This window comes from Triturus cristatus, chromosome 2_1 (genome assembly GCF_964204655.1).
Source record: "Triturus cristatus chromosome 2_1, aTriCri1.1, whole genome shotgun sequence".
In the NCBI taxonomy this organism is placed as follows: domain Eukaryota; kingdom Metazoa; phylum Chordata; class Amphibia; order Caudata; family Salamandridae; genus Triturus; species Triturus cristatus.
Genome location: NC_140581.1, coordinates 490,996,351 through 491,020,966, shown reverse-complemented (window position 1 = coordinate 491,020,966; position 24,616 = coordinate 490,996,351). Strand labels below are relative to the sequence as shown.

Sequence of the window (24,616 nt, the reverse complement as noted above, 5' to 3'; positions counted from 1 at the left end):
AGCACGATACGACAGGGCACATTATGATGAGCTAGAAGCAATCCTGCAACACCTCCCTGACAAGTACAAGAATAGAGCCAACGAGCTAATTCAGGAGGGAAAAACCATTACCAACACCTCCATACGCTGTGCCCTCGTTGTTGCCGGCACCGCCTCTAGGGCAATTAACACCAGCGTCCTCCTCCGTAGGCATGTCTGGCTGCGCATTTCCGGTTTTAAACCAGAGGTACAGGCTTCCATCCTTAACCACCCCTTTGACCAAGAACATCTCTTTGGCCCAAACGTAGACGTAGCCCTTGAGAAAATGAAGAAAGACACTGATACGTCAAAATCTATGGGAGCCTTACAGTCACACCCTCCTAGGCGTTCCTTTCGCCATTCTTCCTTTTGAAGCACATCTAGAGGCTACTCCTCCGACAGCGCTTCGACTTCCTATAAAGCCCCTACAAAATCCACCTTCACCAGGGGTTACCAGAGAGGTGGCTACAGGGATAACCACAATAAAGGCAGAGGCAAAACTAACACCTCCCGCTCTGCCTCCACACCTACCCAATGACTTCCCTTCACTCCCCCCAGACCATCCCACTCCAGTCGGGGGCAGACTACAAAATTTCCTTCAGGTCTGGGCTACTATCACCTCAGACAAATGGGTGACACAAATAATTCGGTCAGGCTACTGCCTCGAACTACAAACAATCCCCCCAAACATTCCACCAAAGCACCACCCAATGTCACAGGAACATTCGTCACTTCTCAAGCAGGAGGTAATCTCCCTCCTACAAAAGAGTGCGATAGAGCCAGTTCCTACCCAACAATAAAATATGGGAGTTTACTCCCTATATTTCCTCATACCAAAAAGGGACAACACTCTAAGGCCAATCCTGGACCTCAGACCCCTAAATCACTATATACATTCAGACCATTTCCACATGGTCACACTTCAGCAGGAACTTCCCCTGCTCTCCCAAAACGACTTCCTTGCCACCCTAGACCTCAAGGACGCCTACTTCCACATTCCCGTTCACACAGCTCACAGAAAGTATCTTAGGTTTGTAGTGGACGGTCAACACTATCAATTCAAAGTGCTCCCATTCGGAGTCGCCACAGCACCGCGAGTGTTTACCAAGTGCCTAGCGGTTGTGGCAGCACATCTGCGAAGACAACACATACATGTCTTCCCATACCTGGACGACTGGTTAATAAAAGCCAGCTCATACAACCAGTGTATACAACACACTCACGCAACTATACAGCTACTTCACGACCTGGGCTTCACAGTAAACCACACGAAATCCCATCTGCAGCCGTCCCACATAAAGCAATACCTAGGTGCCACCATAGACACCTCAAGAGCGCTAGCCTACCCCAGTCCTTCCAGGATAGCAAACATTCAGGCCCTACGTGCCAAATTTCAACCAGAACACTCTCTTACAGCTCGAGTGTTCATGCAACTCATAGGAATGATGGCCTCTTGCATATTCATAGTACCTCATGCAACACTCCAGATGCGTCCTCTCCAAGAATACTTAGCGCGCCAATGGAACCAGGCCCGGGGTCAACTGACAGATCTGGTGTTGGTAGACGGTCGTGCCCACCGCTCTCTGCAGTGGTGGACCACCAAAAACCTTTCCAAAGGGCGACCGTTCCTGGACCCTGTTCCTCAGATAGTACTGACAGCGGACGCATCCCTCTCCGGCTGGGGAGCTCACCTACTACATCACACCATGCAGGGCAGGTGGACACCTCAGCAAAAGTTGCTCTACATCAACTATCTGGAGCTACTAGCAATATTCTTAGCACTAAAGGCATTTCAAACACACATATCAGGCAAGGCCGTCCTAGTCCGCACAGACAACATGACAGCCATGTACTATATACAAAAACAAGGCGGCACACACACTCTGCAGCTCTCTCAACTAGCACAGAGCATATGGAGATGGGCCATACCCAAAAAAATCTTCCTCCTAGCCCAACATGTCCCAGGAGTCCAGAACACTATAGCAGATCTGCTGAGCAGACAAACACAACAAATCCACGAGTGGGAACTCCATCCACAAGTTCTTCACCCGTACTTTCAAATGTGGGGGCATCCACAGATAGACCTCTTCGCCACCCACGCAAACGCCAAATGCCCATGCTTCGCCGCCAGATATCCACACCCATTGTCCAAAGGCAATGCAATATGGATGAACTGGTCAGGCAGATTTGCGTACGCTTTTCCGCCTCCCCCTCTCATTCCCTTAGTGGTGCGCAAACTACAACAACACTCCCTTACTCTCATCCTAGTAGCTCCAACGTGGGCCAGATAACCGTGGTACACAACACTCCTGGAACTATCTGTAGTACCGCAACAAAAGTTACACCTCTCTCCAAGCCTCTTAACCCAGAACCATGGAGAAATCAGGCACCCAGACCTAGCTCAGCTCAACCTTGCGATCTGGCTCCTGAAATCCTAGAATTCGGTTGTCTGAATCTTCCTCCTGACTGTATGAATGTTATTAGAGGGGCTAGGTGACCTACCACTAGAGCTTGCTATGCAGCCAAGTGGAAACGTTTTGTGGTCTATTGCCACAACAATAACTTCGATCCCCTAGATGTGTCCATTCAACACATCATAGGCTATTTACTACACCTCCAAAGATGCAATCTAGCCTACACGTCTATTAGACTGCACCTTACAGCCATAGCAGCTTACCTGCAAAACAGGCAACATCTATCACTCTTTCGAGTACCTGCCATAAATGCCTTCATGGAAGGTCTCAAAAGAATAATTTCCCCCAGAGTGCCACCCTCACCTATGTGGAACCTAAACATCGTTCTCACTAGACTAATGGGGCCACCCTTTGAACCTCTACACAAATGTGAACTTCAATTCCTAACATGGAAAACTGCGTTTCTTGTAGCCATCCCTCCCCTCAGAAGAGTCAGTGAAATACAAGCACTCACCATTCAAGAACCTTTTCTACAAATGCACCATAACAAGGTTGTTCTCCGTACTAATCCAAAATTCCTCCCTAAAGTCATTTCTCCTTTTCACCTAAACCAATCTGTGGAACTACCTGTATTCTTCTCGCTACCACAAACTGTTGCAGAAAGAGCTATCCACACAGTAGATGTCAAACGAGCCTTGCTCTTCTACATCGAGAGAACACAACCCTTTCGTAAGACCAAACAACTGTCCGTTTCCTTCTCACCACCACATAAAGGCAACCCCATCTCCAAATCTGGGATAGCTAGGTGGATTGTCAAATGCATTAAAATTTGCTACCACAAAGCAAAATGAACGCTATCTGTTCCCCCTAAAGCCCACTCTACACGTAAGATAGGAGCTTCCATGGCATTCTTAGGGAACATCCCCTTGGATGATATCTGAAAAGCAGCTACATGGTCAACACCGCACACTTTCACTAAACACTATTGTGTGGATGTGCAGGCTAAGCAACAAGCTAGTGTGGGCCAGGCTATACTCAAAACATTATTTCAAACTACTGCAACAGATACTGGTGGTCGCCGCTAGGTATGGGTACTGCTATACAATCTATGCACAGTGTGTAATCTGCAGCTCATATGCCTCGAACGGCAAATGCTACTTACCAGTATGCATCTGTGCTTGGCATGTAGAGCTGCAGATCTACACCCGCCTCCCCGGCTACCTTTATCTGATCCAGTGTTATCTTATTTAGATACAACACACATGGGCATCTTCACTGTTTATTACTACGCTCCATCATTTCCCTGCTGGCGAAAAACAATCTGAGGATGGAGCCGAAGCCCATGCGCAATACGATCCAAAGGAGGAGTCACATACCTCGTGACTTCCATAGACTTTCCAAGAGAAAAACAACTGCAACATCCGGGCACAACACCAGATGGCGATCTATGCACAGTGTGTAGATCTGCAGCTCTACATGCCAAGAACAGATGCATACTGGTAAGTAGCATTTGCCTTGCAATGACCTCCTATTTTGCAGACATGTGATACACCTTGCTGAACCTCTATATGCATTGACCTACCCACAGATATTGTTTGATAAAAAGAATTTAAAAAAATAAAAGAATTGTGACACTGACTCAGGGTAATGATGAGATGGATGCATGTGTCTTTTGCGTTTTTTCATTCAAGTATATTGGGGATTTTATTGGATATGAAGCTGTGATAAAACTTACAAGCATGATCTTTTCGCCAATCCCCGTGCTCTGCTTCGCTTGTTGACATTAGGAAAAACATTTCTCCAGTACACCTAATATAGCTGAGCCCCCAGCTCCTTTTCCCAAGCCGACTGAAAACTCAATCTAAAATGCTTTAAGACGTGGATAAAGTATTGCAGATTTCAGAAACGCACCTGCTCCAAGAGCAATTTTTTAGAGTTGCAGCTTCATTGTGGCCTCCACTGCCAACTGAAGGTATTTGGTACAGTGTCTTATCTGGAGATAGTGGAAGTATTCCCTCATGAACAGAGGAGTTGGCCTAAAGGCTAGGGCGCTCGACCTTGGACCTTGGACCTGGGGAACTGGGTTCGAGTCTCGGTAAAGATGCTGAACATCTAGTGATTCTGGGCAAATCACTTAATCTCCCCGTGCCTAACAAAAAATGAATGTGTGTCCTCATGTAACGTAACTGGTGCTATGTAAAGCGCTCTGATACCTGATTGGATTCGGGTCAAGTTTGCGCTATATAAAACTCTGCAAAAAAATAAAAATAATAATCCCATATCCGAAACATGGTTCGAACCAAAGGAGATGTTGTGCTTATCACATCTTTGCGGGCAGTTTGAGAGTATATGGAACATAGTGCTCCAAGCCTTGTCTGTGTTCGTCCTACGAACTTTCAGGAGATAGTTTGCACTCCCTACTTTCAGGATTTTTATTGCCCCCACCCCCTAAACATAATCATTTTCCAACATGCCTTTTGCAATTGTGGGAGTTTACACTGGCCCGAGTGTCGGTCACCTTCTCATTTTGCCTGCTTTTTCAGAAGATTATTCCACATTAATTTGAACCTAACTGCATCAGCAGTAAAATGTCCATGAATTACCACTTTGATAGCATCCCATAACATGGGTTGTTATCCTTCCAACTGTTATTTTAATTTATGATGGTTCTAAATACTTTATCTGATAATCTTCAATATTTCATGATCTTTTTAAGAAACCCACGCTGCCCTGCCTGGACTGTTGATTGCAATCCAGGAAGCAGTGGAGAGATCATTGATTTTTGAAGGTTCTGGGGCAGGTGGCCCACATATGGGTTTTTCTGGCGGGCCCAGTTCGTTTGACACTGCACCCAGAGTGTATCAACGCATTTTTCCTGTCTTTTTCTCAGACTGTGTGGGTAGCTGAGGGAGGAGTGAGCTGAAGGGGGGAGTACATGGAAGAAAGGTGGCAATTCCAAAATTATGATTGTGAGGAAGAAAAATAAGGGCATTGTGCCTATCCTAGGTGGAAGCAGAGTTTCAAAGGTCTCATTGCGATGGAATAGAAGTGCATTGGTCCCATAATGAGCAACGTCAGGACAGCATTCACTGTGCTGTCTTGCTGGTCACCTGGACTATACAGTGTTTACTATGGCAAGAAGTAGATGTTGTTTTGGGGGAAAAGAAAAAGGATCAAATATTGGTATGTATTTGCTTGGAAGTGGTGAGTGGGAGCTCAGCATTGCAGAGGAGTAAAAGATTGGTGTAGGAGGAAAGGTGCCAGAATTCTTCACACAGTCTATGCACTGCAGATCTTTGCTGGTAGGTAAGAACCACCATGCACAAGCTGAGCAGTAGAGAACTTTTATTTTCATTGCCCCCACATCTCTTTCTTTTTTTGTCTCTTTAGTGCTCGTATTTTCAGCTAGATTTTTAGCTCAGTTTTAAACTTTTACTCAAATGCCTCTTTATCACATCTTAAGTGTGTGTTGGTATTGTGGCTTTCTTATTTTGTATATTTTAGCTATTGTCTGAACTATATTTTTTGTCTCCTTCTGGATTGTTCTGATACATTTTAAGCAAGTGGCCATTGTCAGGAGTGAGTTTAAATCACCCTCATGCGACAGAACAATTAGGCACCCTAGGGAACACCAAGGGGTTTGATAAATGGGATCTTATCGGTATCTCGAGAATTGGGGACCTATGGGTGGGGGAGAAATGGCTTTCTCCTCCTCGCTGCAGCAGAGATATGAACTTGCAGATAAGGCGTACTTTCGATACTTGCAGGTCAGGCACACACTAATGTCGAATCTCCCTACTGGTGCCCACTCCCCGGACTCTTCACCACTAGAAGACAGACTGCTTGACGGACACCTACCTGACAGAGTGATATCCCTCACTTATAAAAAAAACTGGTTAACACCCCATACCCCCCGAGACTCCTTAGGCAACGCTGGGAGGGAGATGGGCTACAGATGGATGATGAAGAATGGCAGGAGGCATTGGCATCCCCACGAGAGGTGGCGATCTCGTCTAGATTGCACTTTGTCCAACTGAAGGTCCTTCACAGAATCTATTTTTCTGGACCCACTCTCGTCATAATGGGGAGGGCAGACGAGGGCAATTGTAGATGAGGAGCCGTACTGGTGGGATCTTTCCTGCACATTGGTAGACCTGGCACCATTGGCGTGGGTCTCCCTTCCATTTTTCGCTGTTGTCTCCTCTGTTTTTGCTGGTAATAGATGCTCTGGGTGCTCTGCCACTGCCATTCAGTGCCACAGCGCGAATGCTCCCTGTGTAAAGATGACATGTGAATTGGTATATCCATGATTGGCTTATTTGGTTTGCCTGTTAGTCCCTAGTAGCATGGCCTGTGTGTGCCCAGGGCTGGTAAACCAAATGCTGCTGGTGGGCATGCAGCGCTGGTTTACGCCACCCAAAGAAGCAGCTTGTAAAGTGTGTCTCAGACCTGACACTGCAGTGTCTGCGTGCAGTCTAGAACTGCCATCTTGGCTGTGAAGTGCACCCACTTCCCAGCCCCTAAACCTTCCCTTGGCATCATGCAAGCCACCCCTATGGTAGGGTGCATTGTATGTGTAAGGTAGGACATGCTCGATGTGTGTAGCATGTCCTCGTAGTGAATTACACCCAATTTCGTTTTTCACTACTGTAAGGCTACCTGTTCTCCATAGGCCAGAATGGGAGGTTTGGCTATTACATTCTATAGTCCTAACTGACCCACCGAACATGGTAGAAAACGAATTTAGTATGCCTGAGCTCAGAATATTAAAATACAACTTTTAGTGAAGTTTATTTTTATATTCTGTGTTTAAAAATACCCCTTTTAGAAAGTAGGTATTTTCTTGCCTAAGCCTTCCAGTGTGCCCTGCTGTTATGTGTATTGACTGTCTGGTTTTGGAAGGACAGGGCAGGCTGAGTCAGACCTGGGTTGAATAGAGAGATATGCATTAGAGTATGGGGAGGGGTAGCTCCTGGACCTGAATAGGGCTGTGCCTGGCAAGGTGAATGCTGGCTCCACCTCCCACTGTGCGTCTGATGGCCCCCTCTTTCTGAAAGGAAGGATGCAGCTTGGTAAACAAAGTACTCCAAGGCTGGGCAGAACTGGTTCTGTCTGGGTTCAGTGACTTGTAGCTTCTGAGAACAAAGACTTTTGGGGTATAAATATATGTGCTGAAACCCCTACAATTTGTATTGCTCCTGGACAACAAGAAGAACCTCTGTCCGTGTAACTGAAGGAATCTGCAGGAGAGGACTGTCCTTGTGCTTGTGTGCTGTTACTTGGACTGGCCTGCAGTAGTTACTACTGGACTTGGAAGAAGAGGAAAAGGACTTTGAAGGAACTTTTATTTTTGCTACAGCAAGAGAGCTAGCCTCCTGCTGGAGTCTCAGGCACAACAGATTCCACCACCAGCCTCCTGTTTCCTCCTAGCGAGAATTTGTATCTGCAGGTGAGGCTCCTGTGAGTTCCAGGGCCTTTAGGTCTACTGTGGAGAAGAGAGTGCTGAAAATCGTCACTAACGCCCGTTAGCGAGCCCGTTAGCGAGCCATCGCAGCTGAAGAGCGAAAGGAGAATCATTGCGCTGCTGCCGCTGAGTGCTCGCTACCGGAGATCATCGCATCACACGTTTGCGGGCTGCCAAATGCTCGCTAACCCGAAGATTATCGCATCGCATGTTTGCGGGCCTCCAAGTGCTCGCTAACCAAAGATCATCGCATCGAGTTCATCGCTTCACGACATCGCAGCGTGGACGCCTAGCGTTCGCCATTTTCATCGCATCAGGATCGTCGCTCCCTCGCCATTTTCATCGCAACAATATCGCACACGCAACAGGCTCGGCGCATCATCCTCCCTTCGCGGCAAGGATTTCAATGCATCGCTGGCTTAGCGTGGAGAAGTTTGTCGCTTTGTCCTGCACACAGATCAGCGCATCATCCTCCCTTGTGGCAAGGATTCAACGCATCACTGGTCACGCGTGAGGAAAATAATCGCTACAGCTCATTAGCGACATTTTGGTTCCTTTGCTACAGAATCGTGAGTAAAAGGGTCGCAGAGACCACTGCCTTGAACTGAACTCCTCTTTGCACACTTTGAACTATTTTTGCAGCATTTTAAGAGTAACCCTATTTTCTAGTACTGTGGCCTTTAACTGTTATTGGTCTTGTGTTAAGTCTATATATAAAGATACTTATTTTTTTATAACTACTTGTGTGGTGTCCCTTTGTAGTGTTCTTCACTGTGTTACTGTGTATGGTCATAAATGCTTCACACACTGCCTCTGAGATAAGCCTAACTGCTCGTTCTACGTTACCACAGGGTTGAGTAGGGGTTATCAAAGGGTGTAGCCCGCTTACTCTGACTTAGGAAGAAGGGTCCCTACTTGGACAGTGGCCAGCCACTGCCAACTAGAGACCCCCATTTCTAACACACATACTATGGGAATGCGAGGGTATCCAGTCCTACTGGAAGAAGATACACAATGATATGAGTGAAGTGTTAGAAATCAGCATCCAACCCGAAATCAAAAGGTGCCTCCTGAATATCTGGGAGCCAACTGATCTTGGCCGGAAAGACCAAATGTGGGCCACCCTAGGCCTTATGGTTGCTAAAAGGAACATAGCGCAATTGTGGGGAGCCAGAGAACCACCTAAAATAGAGGCCTGGATAGCGGACGTGGATTGGTGATCGTGGATGCCCCCAAAAATTTTCCTCTATATGGGGCAAATGGAATGTCTATAGAGGTGACATATGTATCCCTCCAGCTCCATAGAGGATCCGTCTACTCCATAGACTTAAAAAGAAAAACGGATTAAATCACCCTCGTGCGTTCCTATACTTTTTCTCAATTGCTTGCATAGGATATAAGAAAGGCATTCCTCTAGCATCTTTATATCTTTATCCTCTTTCAAGGGTGCCTTAGATTCCCAGTGACTTGGAGATCCAGTAGCCTTGCAGCAGAGCAACATCATGGAAGCTCTCTTTCCATGATGATGTTCTGCCATTCAGCCCTCTGTCCGCTAAGCAAGCTGCATGAAGGGGAGAATGTCTGAACCTCAAATCTAGTCACGTCTGCTCCCGTCTAGGAAGAGAGCTTAGACCCCTTCACCTATTCTGCTGCGGAAGCCACCTCACAATGTTTGGATCTCCGCAGCATTTGACACAGACTCACACCCCATCCTCATCATGCAGAAGGACGAGATTGGTATTCAAGGGCCCACTCTCTGCTGGATCTCCTCCTTAATGGCTAGAACATTCTGTCAGCCTAGCACCTTTATCCTCGGAGACATGCAAACTCATCTGCAGAGTGCCTCTAGTTCACTACTCATCCCCGCCCTCTTCAACTCCTATGTGATCCCTCTGGTGAGTGTCATCCGCGCACACGACATCAACATCCTCTAATACGCCAACGCCATGCAAATCATCCTCTCCTTCTAGAACAAGACCCCCAACACAAGAAACAAGCACACTGCCTGCATGACTGAAGTCACTAACTGAATGAAATCAGCTGTCTCAATCTCAACACCAACAAGACAGAAGTAGTGCTCTTCGGCATGAACACCTCCCCATGAGTCTCCAACCAGTGGCCGGCCGAACTTGGACCCACATCCATCTCCTACGGCTGGAATCTCAGGATCATCATCAACAGCAAACTGGACGTGACCGCACAAGCCAACGCTGTCACTGCATCCTGCATCCTCACTCTGGAGATGCTAAGGAAGATCTTCAAATGACTCCGAAGCAGCACTAGAAAAACCCTCATTTGTGCCCTGTGCACCAGCAAGATAGACTACAGGAACACCCTCTAAGCCAGATTCACTATGCAACTCACCAGAACACTATAAACCATCCAAAACTCGGCAGCCTGACTCATCCTCAAACTCCCATACCAAACCCACATCACACCACATCTCAGTGGAGCTCCCAATATCAAACTCCTCACGCATATTCAAGGCCCTGCACTACTGGGGCCCCACCTATCTGAAAAGTCACATCTCCTCTTCCACAAGACAACTCCGCTCCACAGGTCTCCCACTCGCAGCCATCCCACTGCATACACAGAACCAGATCAGGAGGATGGGTGTTCTCTTGCATTGCTCCTAAAGCATGAAACAAGCTCCCACTCCACACCAGAGCCGCCTCCTCTTAGCTTGAATTCAGCAAGAAGCTGAAGACCTGGCTTTTTAATTAAATACCATAGGCAGGGCTAGGCACACAAACCTTCTCAGTGCCAGAATATCCTTGTGGGTGATAGTGTGCTTTACAAATACACATAACATAACTGCATATTTTCCCTTAAATACTATGACCCTCTCAGTCTGTACCATACCCATAGGCTGCCACATGAAGCAAGATACCAGTCCTTCAGTCAGTTACTCCTCCTCGACCCCTCAGTCAAGTGCCTGATCCCCGGGCTACCCCAGTGCTCTGACACAGGGAATACATCCTGTTGCACCCACTTGAACTCTTATATTTTCCAAGGAACACTGCTACAAACCTGGCTCAAAAGAGGCTTAAGAATAAATGTAACATAAAACCTGGGTGCCAGACGTTGGGAGGCATGATGATAATAAATGGGAGGATGCGCATTAAAGACCCTCATTATGATATACCATTTACACATCCCGATTATTATTTTAAAAATGATTGCATCCCAGGCACCTGAATGTTTTGAGTATGACTAATGTTGAAGAAGAATCAAAGAGAATGTATGTACTAACCGGCATAAGTAGCCATATAAATTGTTTTAAATCCTTTGTTTAGTGATCCATCGCAAAGTGACTCCGACACAAAAGACTTTTGGATGAACATGCAAGCTGTCACAACCTACCTCAAGAAAATATCAGAACAGAATCCTTCTGCATCATATTACAATGTGGACATATTAAAATATCAGGTACGGTTTTTAGAGCTGCTATCATTGATTGAGATTACTTGTGTGACATCTTGTGCTTTTAGTTTTGCTCTTTTTAGGTAGTTGTTGTGTACTGTTGCCTCATTTTGTAGTATCATCCTGTACCTACATTATTTTATACTTTGTTCTACGGATGTTTTTAAACCAGGTTTTTTTTTCCGGAAAGAGTTTCACACTGAGAATATATCAGTATTGCAGTGTGTGATTTACATACATCTTTGAATCTTCTCAGAAATAAATTGTCAGCAAGGTTACAGATTAGTGCTCTTTTTTAAATTTGTTTATTGAACAGCTTGTATAATACACAGTAGATCCCCTGCAATGGGCCAGAACAAACATCAATGATCACTAATAGTGCAAGCTTTTTTTGTTTCCAATAGAGCAAAATAGCCCTCAGAACTCCCCACCACCCTCCTACCCATTGTCCCACGCGGCACATAAAAGAAAAATACCGTGACCCCAACTAAGCATCTCATCCCATTCGGCACTATTACAACATATGGCAGTTCCAAGAGTAGGCACATCTAGAGCATTAGATTACAGCATCTATTGTAAATCAGGGTTTGTAAGAAGATACACAGAGAGCTGAGCCCAAATGTCTTTAGGGCGTGAAGTTTCAGGCAATTCCTCGGCATAGATCTCAAGTTGCTCTTTGTAATACAGTAAATCTCGGACCCACTTTTTCAGTGTTGGGGTGAGTCTAGAGCCCCAGCACTGTGCCACCGCTCTCTTAGCTAATAAGGTCGAAACAGCTACCAGTCTGCGGTTTCAGGGTTTAAGATTCTTTTCCCAGCCTAATAGGCAAACCTCAGGAGTACATAGCACGGGTTTCGACACCATATTCGTAAGCATGTTCGTAACCTTACCCCCGTTTTGCGTATCTTTATCTCTGAAATTCTAGATACTGTTTTCATGATGTCACTGCACCAAGGAGAGTGACTGAGCAGGTGTAAATGCATACATGGCACAGCTGCACCTGATGCCTCCATTTACCTTTTTCTCGCACAGATGTTAGTAAAGGCTTGTTAGGTGCTTTAGTTGGTCATACGGTTATGAACTGTATTTGTTTTATTTTTTCTAATGTATTTCACAAGTGATAGGCTGATGTCCTTTAAAGTTCGAGAGCTACAGAAAAAGCAAAAGATGTACTCCGATAACAGAAGTATTAAATGGGTGTTATTCTTGCTATTCTGTGAGCCAATGAAGGCCCACATCCTATTTTAGATCTTCGCTATCCCAACGCCTTCCTGAGGAAGAATAAATTGAAGATGCTCACGCTAGCATGGGTCCTGTCTGCACTATATCCTGGAGACTGGATGGTGTCGTTGGACCTGCAGGACGCTTATTTTCGCATCTTCCATCCTAAAGGCCCATTGGCACTACACACGATTTATGGTGGGCCAGCAGCATATTCAATTTGCAGTACTCCCCTTTGGCTTTACCAGTGGCCTTCAGGTGTTCAGGAAAGTGATGATGGTGGTCGCAGCATGCCTTCATATGTTGGGGGCACAAGACTTCCCCGACTGTCAACCACCTCCAGACTACAGGGAACTTTCACACATCGTTTGGGTTCACTTTCAGCTTGTCAAAGTCACACCTTACTCCTTCGCAGACACTCCCTTTCTTTGGAAACATTCTGGATACACTACAGTTTTGTGCCTTTCCCTGGAATGGAGAGTGCAGGCCATTCGGGCTATGATACAGGGATAGCTTTGATTGTGCTAGTATTCTTGGTCCCCTGCATCCTGCTGGTAACAAATGGCAGGGGGCACATACAGGCTCTGCAGTGGCACCTCATATCACAGTGGGCACAACATCAAGAAAATCTGTTGGATTGTGTCTGTATTTTGGAGGAGAGTACAAAGGATCTGCAGTGGTAGGCATTGGACCGCAATTGGGTCACTAGCAAGCCCCTCTCCTTATTCCATCACTGGTGCATCACTGCAGGGTTGGAGGGTGCCCGGTGTGAGAGATGGAGATCAGAGGGTTCAAGTTTACGGCGGAGGCTCGACTCCACATCAGTTTGTTGGAGTTGAGAGCAGTTTGCTTGGCTTTGAAGGCCTTCCTGCCCACCATCGCAGAAAGATGCATGCAGGTGTGATGACAACACTACCGATGTGGTTCTGCAGAAAGCAAGGTGGGGTCTGGTCCTGGGCCCTCCAACAGGAGGCCCTGCACCACTGGAAGTGGCTGGACCACCATGGATTTTTCTCTGGTGATGAAGCACCTAGAGGGATCTTTAGAGGCCAGGGTGGACAAACTCAGCCAAAGGCGTCTTGGAGATTATTAATGGGAATTGCACCCACTGGTGGCAAGAGATTCCTTCCTGCAATGAAGAGATCCCTGGCTCAAGCTTTTCAAAACTACCAAGAATGCGTATTGTCAGCACTTCTGTGTTTGGAGTGTCAAAAGCAGCTGTCGTTCAGAGATGACATCTATCTAGAGTGGAGATCCAAAGTCCTGTATGACTTCCCTCCACTGCCATTCTTGCCCCAATTTCTGAAGACCAGGAACGACATGGCGGAAGTGATCCTAGTAGCACCAGATCGGGCCAGGAAAGTGTTGTACCTAGAACTCCTGGGCATAAGCATCTCTCTTCCAATTCAGCTGCTGCTTTGTTAGGATCTCTGGTCGCATCAGCAGGCCAGTGTGTTGCACCCAGGTCTGTATACTTTGCATCTCCATGCTTGGAGATTGAGCAGCAACAGCTGACCTCCTTCGACCTGCAAGCTGAAATCATTGAGGTCATCTTGGCCGCAAGGTATCTCTCCACAAAATCAGTGTATGCCAGACTTTTGGAATTGATGTGCACCCCTTTTGAGCTGCTGCCCAATATTCACTTGAGACTTCTGACCTTAAAGATGGTCTTTCTCTTCACCATTGAATAAGTTAGACATGTCAGCGAACTTTAGGCTTTTGTTTGTCATTGAATTGAGTTTTACAAAGCACATTGTTACTCCAATAAGGAGCGTCCCAGCACTAAAGGTCATAAGCACCTGGAGATAGCAGACAGGGAAAGCCTATCTAAAAAGCCAAGGCTTCAGACTTTTCCGAAACTGAGGCTCTGACAGGGATTGCCTCAGCTGCAACGGAAGGGAGTTCCAAAGTTTAGACCCAAGAAAGCTGAAGGATCTTCCTCCAGATCGAGCTTTCTTGAATCTGGGAACCTGCACTAGCAGTGCCTCTGAAGACCTGAGGCACCTCCTAGGATACTAAGAAGTAAGAAGAGGATACAGGTAAGTCGCCCCAGTCTTCCTATGAATCCTATAACAGAAGTAAAGGGCTTTGGTAGAGAGGTGCTTCTCCACCAGGAGGCAGTGCAGTTTATGAAGTGCCAAACCCATAGATGCACACTTAGAGGATGAGCAAAAGATGAACCGCAAAGTTTTATAGCCGCTGGAGTCTTTTAATCTTAGTCTGAGATTCTCCCAGGTATAAGATGTTGCAGTAATCCAGCCGAGACACCACTGGATCACTGTCTTCTGGCCCGAGACAGACAAATGATCAATAAAACTCTTGAGAGATTTAATAATGTCAAACACTTGCCTGTTAAGGCAGTGATTTGGTTCTCATAAGTGAATTTGTTGTCGAACAGAAAAGCAACATTTTTGGCGGGGGAGCATATCGAGGGCTGCCTGCCGAGGATGAGGACCTCAGGCTTACCTGCGTTTCTTTTCAGGCAGTGGATGTCCATCCACTAAGACCCCTGTGAGGGGCAAGCCCTCAGAGTCAACCACAGTAGCAGAGTTTTGTGACAAGGTAACAATCAGCTGGGTATCATCGGCATGTGATATTATTTCAAAGCCATACCGCACGATTATGTCTGACAGGGAGTGATTGTACAAGTTAAATAAGGTAAGGCTCAACGAGGAGCCCTGTGGAGCCCCCTGTTTCAAAGGAACCACCTTAGAACAGAAAGGCTTCTGTAGGATCTGAAAGGTGCGACCATACAGGAAGGATGCCAGCCACCATAAGGCAACATGGCCGACACCATAGCCCCACAACTGCTCTAATATACCTTCTTTCATAACAAGTTGGTTCCAAAGACCCCGGGTTCATTTCTGCCCAAAGTAGTGACTCCTTTTCTTGTTGGTCATGCTACCACCCTTCCAGCATTCTTTGTTCCACCTCATTCCTCTAAAGAGGAAGAGAGACTTCATTGTTTAGATCCTAAAAGAGCATTTCGTTTCTATATCCATCCTACCAAGGAACATCCGATGGATGATCAGTTGAAGTGAAGTGGTTGTTTGAGGGGTGCTGGTGATACTAGTAATAAGCAACAAAAGTGCAATTCCAAGGCGTCAAATGAGTTCCACGTTGCTGCACCTTCCCACCAGGCTCTTTGCAAATACATATTGGTAAACATTGTATGTTTTAAGATTTTATTTATGTGTTATAAGGTATATGGGTTATATATGGTGTTGTGTTGGACCACAGCTGGCCAGTCGTTCCTTCAGCTTTGCATTAGAATGTTGGGAGATATCCCCATAGTGCTGTCCTGGAGAGCACCATTTGGGTCAGTTAATCCAGGGTAGCCATAGGGACCACTATATATGTTGTGTTTTTTTAAATAGATTGTTTTTGCTTTGATTTGTTTGTTTTTATTTCGTTTTGCTTTGATGCTCATGCTTCTGTCTGACAACACTACCACTCTATTGCATCACCAGACAGGGCGGTAAAGGGTAATGGACCCTATGATAGGAGGTGCTTCGTCAGTGGTGGTGGAACTTTCCAAGGACCGGCACACCTTGCAGGCCCCTTCACATAAGAGCAGATGTCTTGAATCTCCTTTACTCAGAAAACGAAGAATGGGAATGTCCTCCCAAAGTGGTTGCCACCATCATCTCCAGATACTGGTGTCCATGCAAGATCTTTCTGCCAAAGCACAGAACAGGAAGTGTCCTCAGTTTTGTAACACACTTCCCACTCATCCTTGAAGGATGCTTTCACGTTCATTTGGCCGAGGGGCCTGCCTTACATGTTTACACCAATCCTGCTACCTTCTCAAGCTCATTGGATTTGATTGGATGTCCCCAGATTTGGACGAGGAGGATTTGGTATGCTGATTGGCTTTCGGTCCCCTCTTCCTGCTCTTTCAGCAAGAGGATCAGGTTTTCCACCCCTCTCCACAATTAAGGTGGATGCACATGTGGACTTTTAGCAGTGCCGTCTTGGGTCCTTTTGCTTACCATTTTAATTGACAGTTTGTCATCTTGGCTGCCAGGAGACCCTCCATGATGTCACTGAAATACATTGTTCTGTGGTGCAATTTGGAATGCCTGAACCCCTTTCAATCTTGTGTCTGATGTTGCGTATTTGGTACTGTCACTTGTCCATCAAGATCTAGCAGTGGTTACTGTGAAGGGTTATTTAGCTATGCTTGAAGCTTTCATGTATCTCTCTGACCAGCCTTTTTTGTTTAAGTCACCACTGGTGGTACATTCTGTGGGAGGTTTACTGTATGTGTTTCCTCCCTGTCTGTTTATTGTCTCTCAGCGAGATTTGAATCTTCGGTTGATTTTCCTAGTGGCTTTCCCAGTTGAGCCGATGCACAGTTGCATGAGTCAGCTCCTCATTCTTAAAGCTGTTTTCTTGACTTCAGCTCATTGGATTGGAACACCTTAAAGCCCTCTCAGGTTGTCCACCATTGGCATTATTCTATTCAAAAGCGTTGGATCTTCATTCCTCCCTGATGTTTCTTCCTGAGTTGGTATCTTCTCTTTGCATGGGCTAGTTCATCACTCTTGCATTTTTCTTCCCTCCTCCTTAACCCACCAAAGAGGAACAGTGACTGCATTGACTGGACCACATGTGGGCAGACTCTGATTGCCTTGACTGCACTTAACAGTGCATAAATAGGTGATTAGCTCTGTGGTATATTTTCAGGAGCCAAGAAGGGCGAGATGATGACAAAACACACAATTTCATATTGGGCTACCCTATGTGTAACATAGCATGTGTATTTGTAAAGTGCACGTTCACCTGTCGGCCACTTGGTGCTGAATAACAGATGTTTATTGTGTGTGTGTGTGTATGTATATGTGTATGTATATATATGTGTGTATATATATATATATATATATATATATATGTATGTGTCAAATTCTTCTAAGCCTTGGCTAAGAAAAACCCATTGGAGGTCATTTGAGCGTACTCCAGTAGGGCTGGGGCTGCTTCCACACCTCTCACAAGAGGTGTTCCGGTGGTAGACATCTGCTGCATTACACAAGCAGAGATTGACTGATGCTTTTCCAGGCCTGTGCTGCATGATTTCCTTGGCTAGCTGCCATTACTCAATTGCATCTCCAATTCCATATTGCTTTTGGACTCCTTCGTAAGGTGAGAAATCCGTGGGAAGATGTATCCATCACAAGAAAAAATTACTTGCCTTTGATATTAACATTTCTTTTGGGTACATAATGTTGTAGAATTCCTCACTGCCCACCCTCCTCCCTGGTGACTTAGTCACATGATTATATAGATCCCAAGGTAAGCAAACTTATTATATGCTTGATTGCTGCCATCATTCATGCTCTCCCAGTTCCCCTCCACACGGCCTAGATAAGGGTGTGAAAAAAGTACCAGGCGCTGGTGCCAGTTCGCTGGTGAACACTCCAGTGTCATCAAATCTGGCAGGCGGAGTCACACCTAAAGCTTGGAATGCTGGGGTGCTGTTTCTGGGTGGAAATGTTTCTAGACTGGTCTGGAGAATATTTCTAAAGGAAGAAAATCTGGATAGTATGTGTAATTCTCGAGCTGAGAAAAGAAGAATTATATTAGACTTTTGCGTTGTCCTAGCATCATTCGCTGCTTCGCTACTGAATAATTTTGTGTTTTTTAGATATTTCATTACAAATACTGTTTTACAGGTATCCTCAAACGGCATCCAGTCCACACCTTTGAATCTTGCAACTTATTGGAAATGCACTTCTTGCGCTACAGATGTGAGGCTAGATTACAAATACAATCCGGAGGCTATATCGGCTCCAACTATGCTATCTAACATACAAGTTGTAGTACCAGTAGATGGAGGAGTAACAAATATGCAGTCACTTCCCCCAGCAATCTGGTAATTATATTTGAATAAGTTTATGCCTAGAAAATGTTTTAATTGAAACACTTCGACATGAAGGAAACAGTATTTACTAGTGTACTTTATCTTACAGGAATGCAGAACAAATGAAAGCTTTATGGAAATTGTCTAGTATTTCAGAAAAATCGGAAAATGGTGGTAAGTGCTTAGAGACTGCGTGAGCATGGATGATTGTGGCGATAGACTGGATTTGATGTTATGTATGCAAAGCAAGTGATCAATAAGTCTTAAATATATTTTCACTTTCAGTGCCATTGCTCATGTTAATATAGATTCAAAAACATTTAACTTTTCAGGTGGAGGTCAGCAGTGATGACACCAGGTGCTGTGCATAAAGGGTGCCCGAGCAACTTCAGTTCCCTTTTTCGCACCCATGTGCCAGAACTCCTAAATGTGCTCAAGAGCCATGTTTATAGTTCCAATGTACATACAAGGTTTTTGAACTTCTTAGTTATTTGGTGTTTTGGCGAGTGCCTGTTGGGTACAATGTAGTCTGCTGTTCCATGGAGTAAGGCATGATGGATCCAGAATACGACATGCATTCCAGGCACACTACCAATCACTGGCTATAAGCAAACCAGTAGGGCTTTCATGCTGTATAGTGCAGAGGAAATTAGAGAGTTTCAGCCCCCACCCCCATCTCCAATAGGAATTTGCAGCAGAAGGCCTGTCCCGTTCAGTTTTTGGGGAGTCCAGGATTAATTAGGAAGGGTCTTAAAATAAGTACATTTTAGTTTTGCCTCTTAGAGAGACATGTTATGAGTTTATAGTAGTTCAGCTCAATTCTCTATTCTGGACTTTCATTGCAGTAAAGCCATTGCCATTGTCCTCTAGTAATGTCCATTGTGGGGGTATAGAAGAGCTTATCAGTCAGTAGGTTATAGAAGATGCATATCTGTCTCTTTTAGCCTCCCCAGGTCTTTAAATAATGACAATCTGATAGAGACATCTAGCCGCAGATTCCTGACCATTGAAATTCCCAGGCGACAAACTGGATCCGTAAGATGTTTACTTCGAGCAATACCACTGCGTGCTGATAGGTGGTGTTGGTCAGCTCTGCGTGGCGTCACCAGCTCCAGAGTGACGTCCATGTCACTATGTAGGCGCCACCTTGATGCGCTGACATCAGATCTTTCCCTTCCACGCCAGTCAAGGGCTGATTCATGAAGAGAGCTACCCTCTTTCATTTTTTGACAGGATTTTCGGCTTTTTGTTGACCTCTTTTTGATGTGTAGGAAGACATGTCCTGTAGGAAGACTTCAGGGTTCAATCTCTGCGGCGCCTGTCACCACACCATGTCAGTGATGGGCCTGCATTTGGTTTGCCTGTGGTGTCTGGAGCGTGACCACGACTCCAAGTCATGCTCCGACTGCTGGGCCATGGCTTTGAAAGCTTTGAGAGAGCAGTCCCCAAAAGCTGCGTGCGACCCAGCAGGAGACACCATGCCTAACTTCTCTGAGGTTCTGTTCCTGGTTGAGACAAAGGTACCAGAACTGCTCCATGAGTTCCAAGTCCTCTTTGTCTCACTCACGATCCTTGGGACACTCGGGTAAAAGAGGCACAAGAAGTCGAAGCATGTTTCGGCTTCTGCCCACCCATTGGCCGACGCAACGGAGGGACATCAGTGTTCAAGGCCTCGTTCTCCAGAACCTGCGCCTTGGTCGGCTTCGCGCCTCCCCTTTCAACTTAAAGAAATCTATGAGGCCATGCGCCTAATTTTTGAGCAGGGTCAAAGGGGGCTCTATCGCCACCTCTGGATCCGGACATCTATCCGGAACGGCAACGGTCGTGCCACTGCGACCGGTGCCGGTCCTGATGACGATGATCCCGGTGCCCACCGGGGTCACCTGCTCAACTCTGATCCCTGACAACATGGAGCCGGCACCGTGTTGACTGACACAGATTCCGGTGTCGACTGGACCCATTGGTTCTATGTTGTTCTCTGAGCAGCAGTACGAACAAGACATGGACTGGTTTGATGAATTGGGTGAGGCCTGTGGTCTGGATACATTCCCAGATATTGGCATGCTTTTTCCTCCTACCGTGGCTACAAAGGAGTGTACATCTTATGTAATGGTGGTTTGCAGAGCAGCCGAGGTACTTGACCTTCAGCTACCCTCAGTGGCATTCAAGACTAACATCTTGACAGAGGTGCTACAGCTGGGAGCTTCCTCTTTGGAACCCTTGTCTCCATTCATCAAAGCCTTCACGGACATCCTTCTGGGAACCTGGTCCAAGCTCAGCACAGGGGCTCCTGTGAATAGGTCGATGGCCCGCCACCATTGCCCTGCCCCGGGCGACCCAAACCTCTTCACTACCCACCCCAGAGAGCTTGGTGTTCCAAGACTCGACTTCCCATGGCGTGTTCCCTGCTGCTGTCCCGGACAGGGAATCCAAGAGGCTAGACAGTTGGGCAAGAATTTATTTTTTCTTCCACCAGCCTTTAATTGTGGTCCGTGAACACGGCCTGCCTATTGGGCCATTATTCCCAGTCTGTTATGCAAGTGCGACCACAGATCCTGGAGGAGGCCTGGCTATCCTCTCCCAAGCAGTATCAGATGGGGAGGGATGCAGCAAAGTTGTCCATCCAATGTGGTGTGGACACAAAGAACTGGCTGGGCAGAGCGATTTCCACGGCGGTGCTGAATGCATCTGGCTATTCAGATGATGTTCAGGCCTTGCTCGTAGACATGCCCTTTGATGGCACCGTCTTCTCGGAGACCAGGCTACGGCCAAGCCCTTGGGCCTCTCAGCTGCCCCCTGTCCCAGTCTGCTTTTTGCTCCTTTTGTGGCTATGGAAGGGGCTTTCAACTGTGTCAACTCTATCCCAGCTACCAAGCAGCCGCAACCCCTGCGCAAACATAGCCAGAGGTCCACTCAACAGCACCCCGACCCCGCCTTGGTAGCATCAATGTCCAAGCCCTTCTAGCCTGATCCTTCCAGACCATGGGCAACCAGTTGGTGGCAGGATCGGCTATCATTTCCACCACTGGCAAAACATTACATCCAGATTGTCCAGAGGGGCTACTCCCTCCCCTTTGGGTCCACCCCACCCTCCTATGACTGGCTGACCGAGGATCATTTGCTATTGCTCCAGGAGGAAGTAATGGCTTTCTAGGCCAAGGGAGCCATAGAGAGGGTTCTGGCGACAGACTTAGGCTGTGGTTGCTATTCCTGGCACTTTCTGGTCCTGAAAAAGGTGAAGGGTGTGTCGTATCTTAGACCTACGAGCCCTCAACTACTTCCTCAAAAAGGAGAAATTCAAGATGCTCACATTAGCTAAGGTCCTGTCTGCCCTGGACCCAGAAGACTGGATGGTAGTGTTGGACTTGCAGAATACTTATTTACAAATTCCCGTCCTGCCTGCCCATCGACAATACCTGCGATTTATGGTAGGCCACGAGCATTTTCAGTTCACCTTGCTCCCCTTAAGGCCTTACCAGCACCCCTCTGATGTTCACCAAGGTGATGGCGGTGGTCACAACTCATCTGCTGGGGTTCACTAGCAACGTGCTGAAGTCACACCTGACTCCCTCTCAGACGTGCCCTTTCTTGGAACTGTTTTTGACACAGTGCAGTTTCGGGCCTATCCTCCAGCGTGGCACATCCAGGATATTCAGGCTATCGTACCATTGCTTCAGCCTCTATCCTGGATTTTGGTGAGGTAGTTTGGTCTCATGTCCTCATGCATCCTGCTAGTTGCACATGCCTCACTGTAGTGCCAGATTTGAAACTCCTGGGTTGAGGGAGCCATCTGGGAGAGGTGGAGATCGGATGACTCTTGTCTACGGCGGAATCTGGAATCCACATCAACATGCTGGAGCTCCTAGCAATTCACTTGGCATTGAAAGCCTTTCTACCCACCGCAAAGGAAAGGCTAGTTCAAGTGTTCACAGACAACACCAGCGCCATGTGGTACTGCAACAAACTGGGAAGAGTGGGGTTGTGGACCCTCTGTCAAGAATCCCGGTGTCTCTGGACATGCCTTTATCGGCTATGTGGGCAAGATGAAGGGCAAGGCTGTCCACAAAAGAACGCTGTCCAGGTGGATTATCCTATGTACCAAGATCTGCTATGCCTTGTCCAAAAAGGAGCCTCTCGAAGGAATTCAAGCACATTCTACCAGAGCTAAGTCTTCATTTTCAATTCAAAAGGTGAGGAATCCACAGGCAAATTTATCCATCACAAGAACAAGTTACTTACCTTCGGTAACTCTTTTTCTGGTAGATTCAGTATCTGCCTGTGGATTTCTCACTGACCCACCCGCCTTCCCGTTGCCTGCCTGTTTATACTAAAAAATAATTGATAAGCATGTTATGTAATTTTTGTTGAACTAATGTGATACTTGACACTAGAAAATGTCTATGATTTAGAATTTCCAGTTATAGTCGTGTTTTGTATACTATGTATATTTGTGAAATTGTTGTCAGTTCGCCTCAAAGGCATGGAAAAAATGGGTGGAACTGACGTCAGCATGCCGAGAAGGTCTTCTCATGGCTCCAATGACGTTACACAGAGTGACGTGTGGAGCCGTTCCATTCTGACGTCCTCGTTTCTGTGGAATGCTGCTCATGGGGGTAATTCAAAAGGTGCGGAATCCACAGGCAGATACTGGATCCACCAGAAAAAGCGTTACCGAAGGTAAGTAACTTGTTCTTATGGTGCAAGTGAGACAGTAGTCTTTGCTGTTTGATGTAGTTATACAAGCCATTAACATTTAGTGTTATGATAGTAAGAGTGTGTGGGGTCGTTGATAAGGCCATGCTATGTTGCGGGATGCCGAATGTGAAGTTGACAGGCTAATGTTCTGGGGCCCACATGGAGGAAAGGCACTGGGTCAGTAGTAGAGGCTGCGATGCTATCAGTCAGATCACAGTGGTGGAGGTGATCTACTCCACTGTCCCAATGTGTGCATGAGGTGATGGGTAGATAACAAGGGCATAGTGGCAAAACAATCAAAGGGGCACCTTCTATGGGGGGGGGTCTAAGAATATCTTTTCAGACGCTGCTTCTACACTGTACGATGGCAACTATCATCCTTCTTCTTCCAAAGGTTTCTTTAGAGGAGGCTACTGAGGCAAAGTAACAAATAAAATACAGTTCGAGGCATATGAGCTGCAGATTATACACTGTGCAGATTATACACTGTGCATAGATCGCCATCTGGTGTTGGGCCCGAAAGTTTGCAGTTTGTTTTTCTTCTTGGACAATGTTTGGAAGTCACGAGTTCGGTGACTCCTCCTTCGGTCCGTACTGCGCATGGGCTTCGGCTCCATCCTCAGATTGTTTTTTTCCGCCTTCGGGCTCGGATGTAATACTTCGTGCTTCGGCTTCGAACCTTTCCAGTTTGACCTTCGACGAAAAATCCTCGTCCATCGAGATTCTTCAGACAAAATCATCTTCTTTATCTCTCTCTTCGGCACTTCCTCGATTCCAGGCAGCGGCCTTCGGGCCTATCTCGACTCCGGTCTCGGCCGATGGAAAGGACTCCCTTTAAGAAGTGCCCAAAATGTGGGTCTAAATTTCCCCACACCGATCTACCTCAGGTGTGCAACCTCTGCCTCTCTCCCGAACACGAGGCCCGAGACTGTCCCGCCTGCAAGTCTTTTCGATCGAAAAAGACTATTCGGGATCGACGAGCTCGACGCACCATGGCGCACTCATCGACCTCGGCTCCACCTGACATCTTCGGAGAAGACATCGGAGCTTCGGGACAGCAGCACACCGAACAGGAAGACGACATCGTCAGCGCTTCCGAGGCCGACGACTCCGACAAGGAGGAGATCACACCGGCGCAGAGGGTCGTGAGTACTCTACCCCTCCCACTCCCGCGCCCATACCGAAAGAGACTCCGGTTACACCTTCGCGTCTGGGCCTAGGCAAATCCAAACATACCGCTTCCATCACCCCACCTTCGGGCCCGGTCAAGAGGCATCATAAGTCTCCCGGCGGCTCGGGCTCGAGCCAGCCTACTAGCGGCGCCGAAAAACACCCTTCGGCACCGAAGAAATCCACACCAAGCTCCGTTCGGAAGCCATCGGTGTCGAAACCTGGCATCTCGGTGCCGACCAAACATAAATCCCTCGGCACCAACGCTCCCGTGCCGAAGCCTGCCTCGGCACCGAACAAAAAATCGGAGGCCCCCGAAAAAGCATGGCACGGATAAACCAAAGAAGCCGT

The 24,616-nt window shown here is 46.8% G+C and overlaps 1 protein-coding gene across 3 annotated transcripts in view; it reads left to right on the top strand.

The window, feature by feature from the left end:
* Positions 1–24,616, top strand: part of FCHO2 (FCH and mu domain containing endocytic adaptor 2) — a 1,031,922-nt gene that overhangs the window by 932,257 nt on the left and 75,049 nt on the right. For all 3 annotated transcript variants that reach the window (XM_085632343.1, XM_085632342.1, XM_085632344.1), the window contains 3 exons: positions 11,193–11,325; positions 18,213–18,412; positions 18,510–18,574. In XM_085632343.1, the coding sequence (XP_085488469.1) occupies positions 11,193–11,325; positions 18,213–18,412; positions 18,510–18,574 (398 nt within the window). The remainder of the gene's footprint in view (positions 1–11,192; positions 11,326–18,212; positions 18,413–18,509; positions 18,575–24,616) is intronic.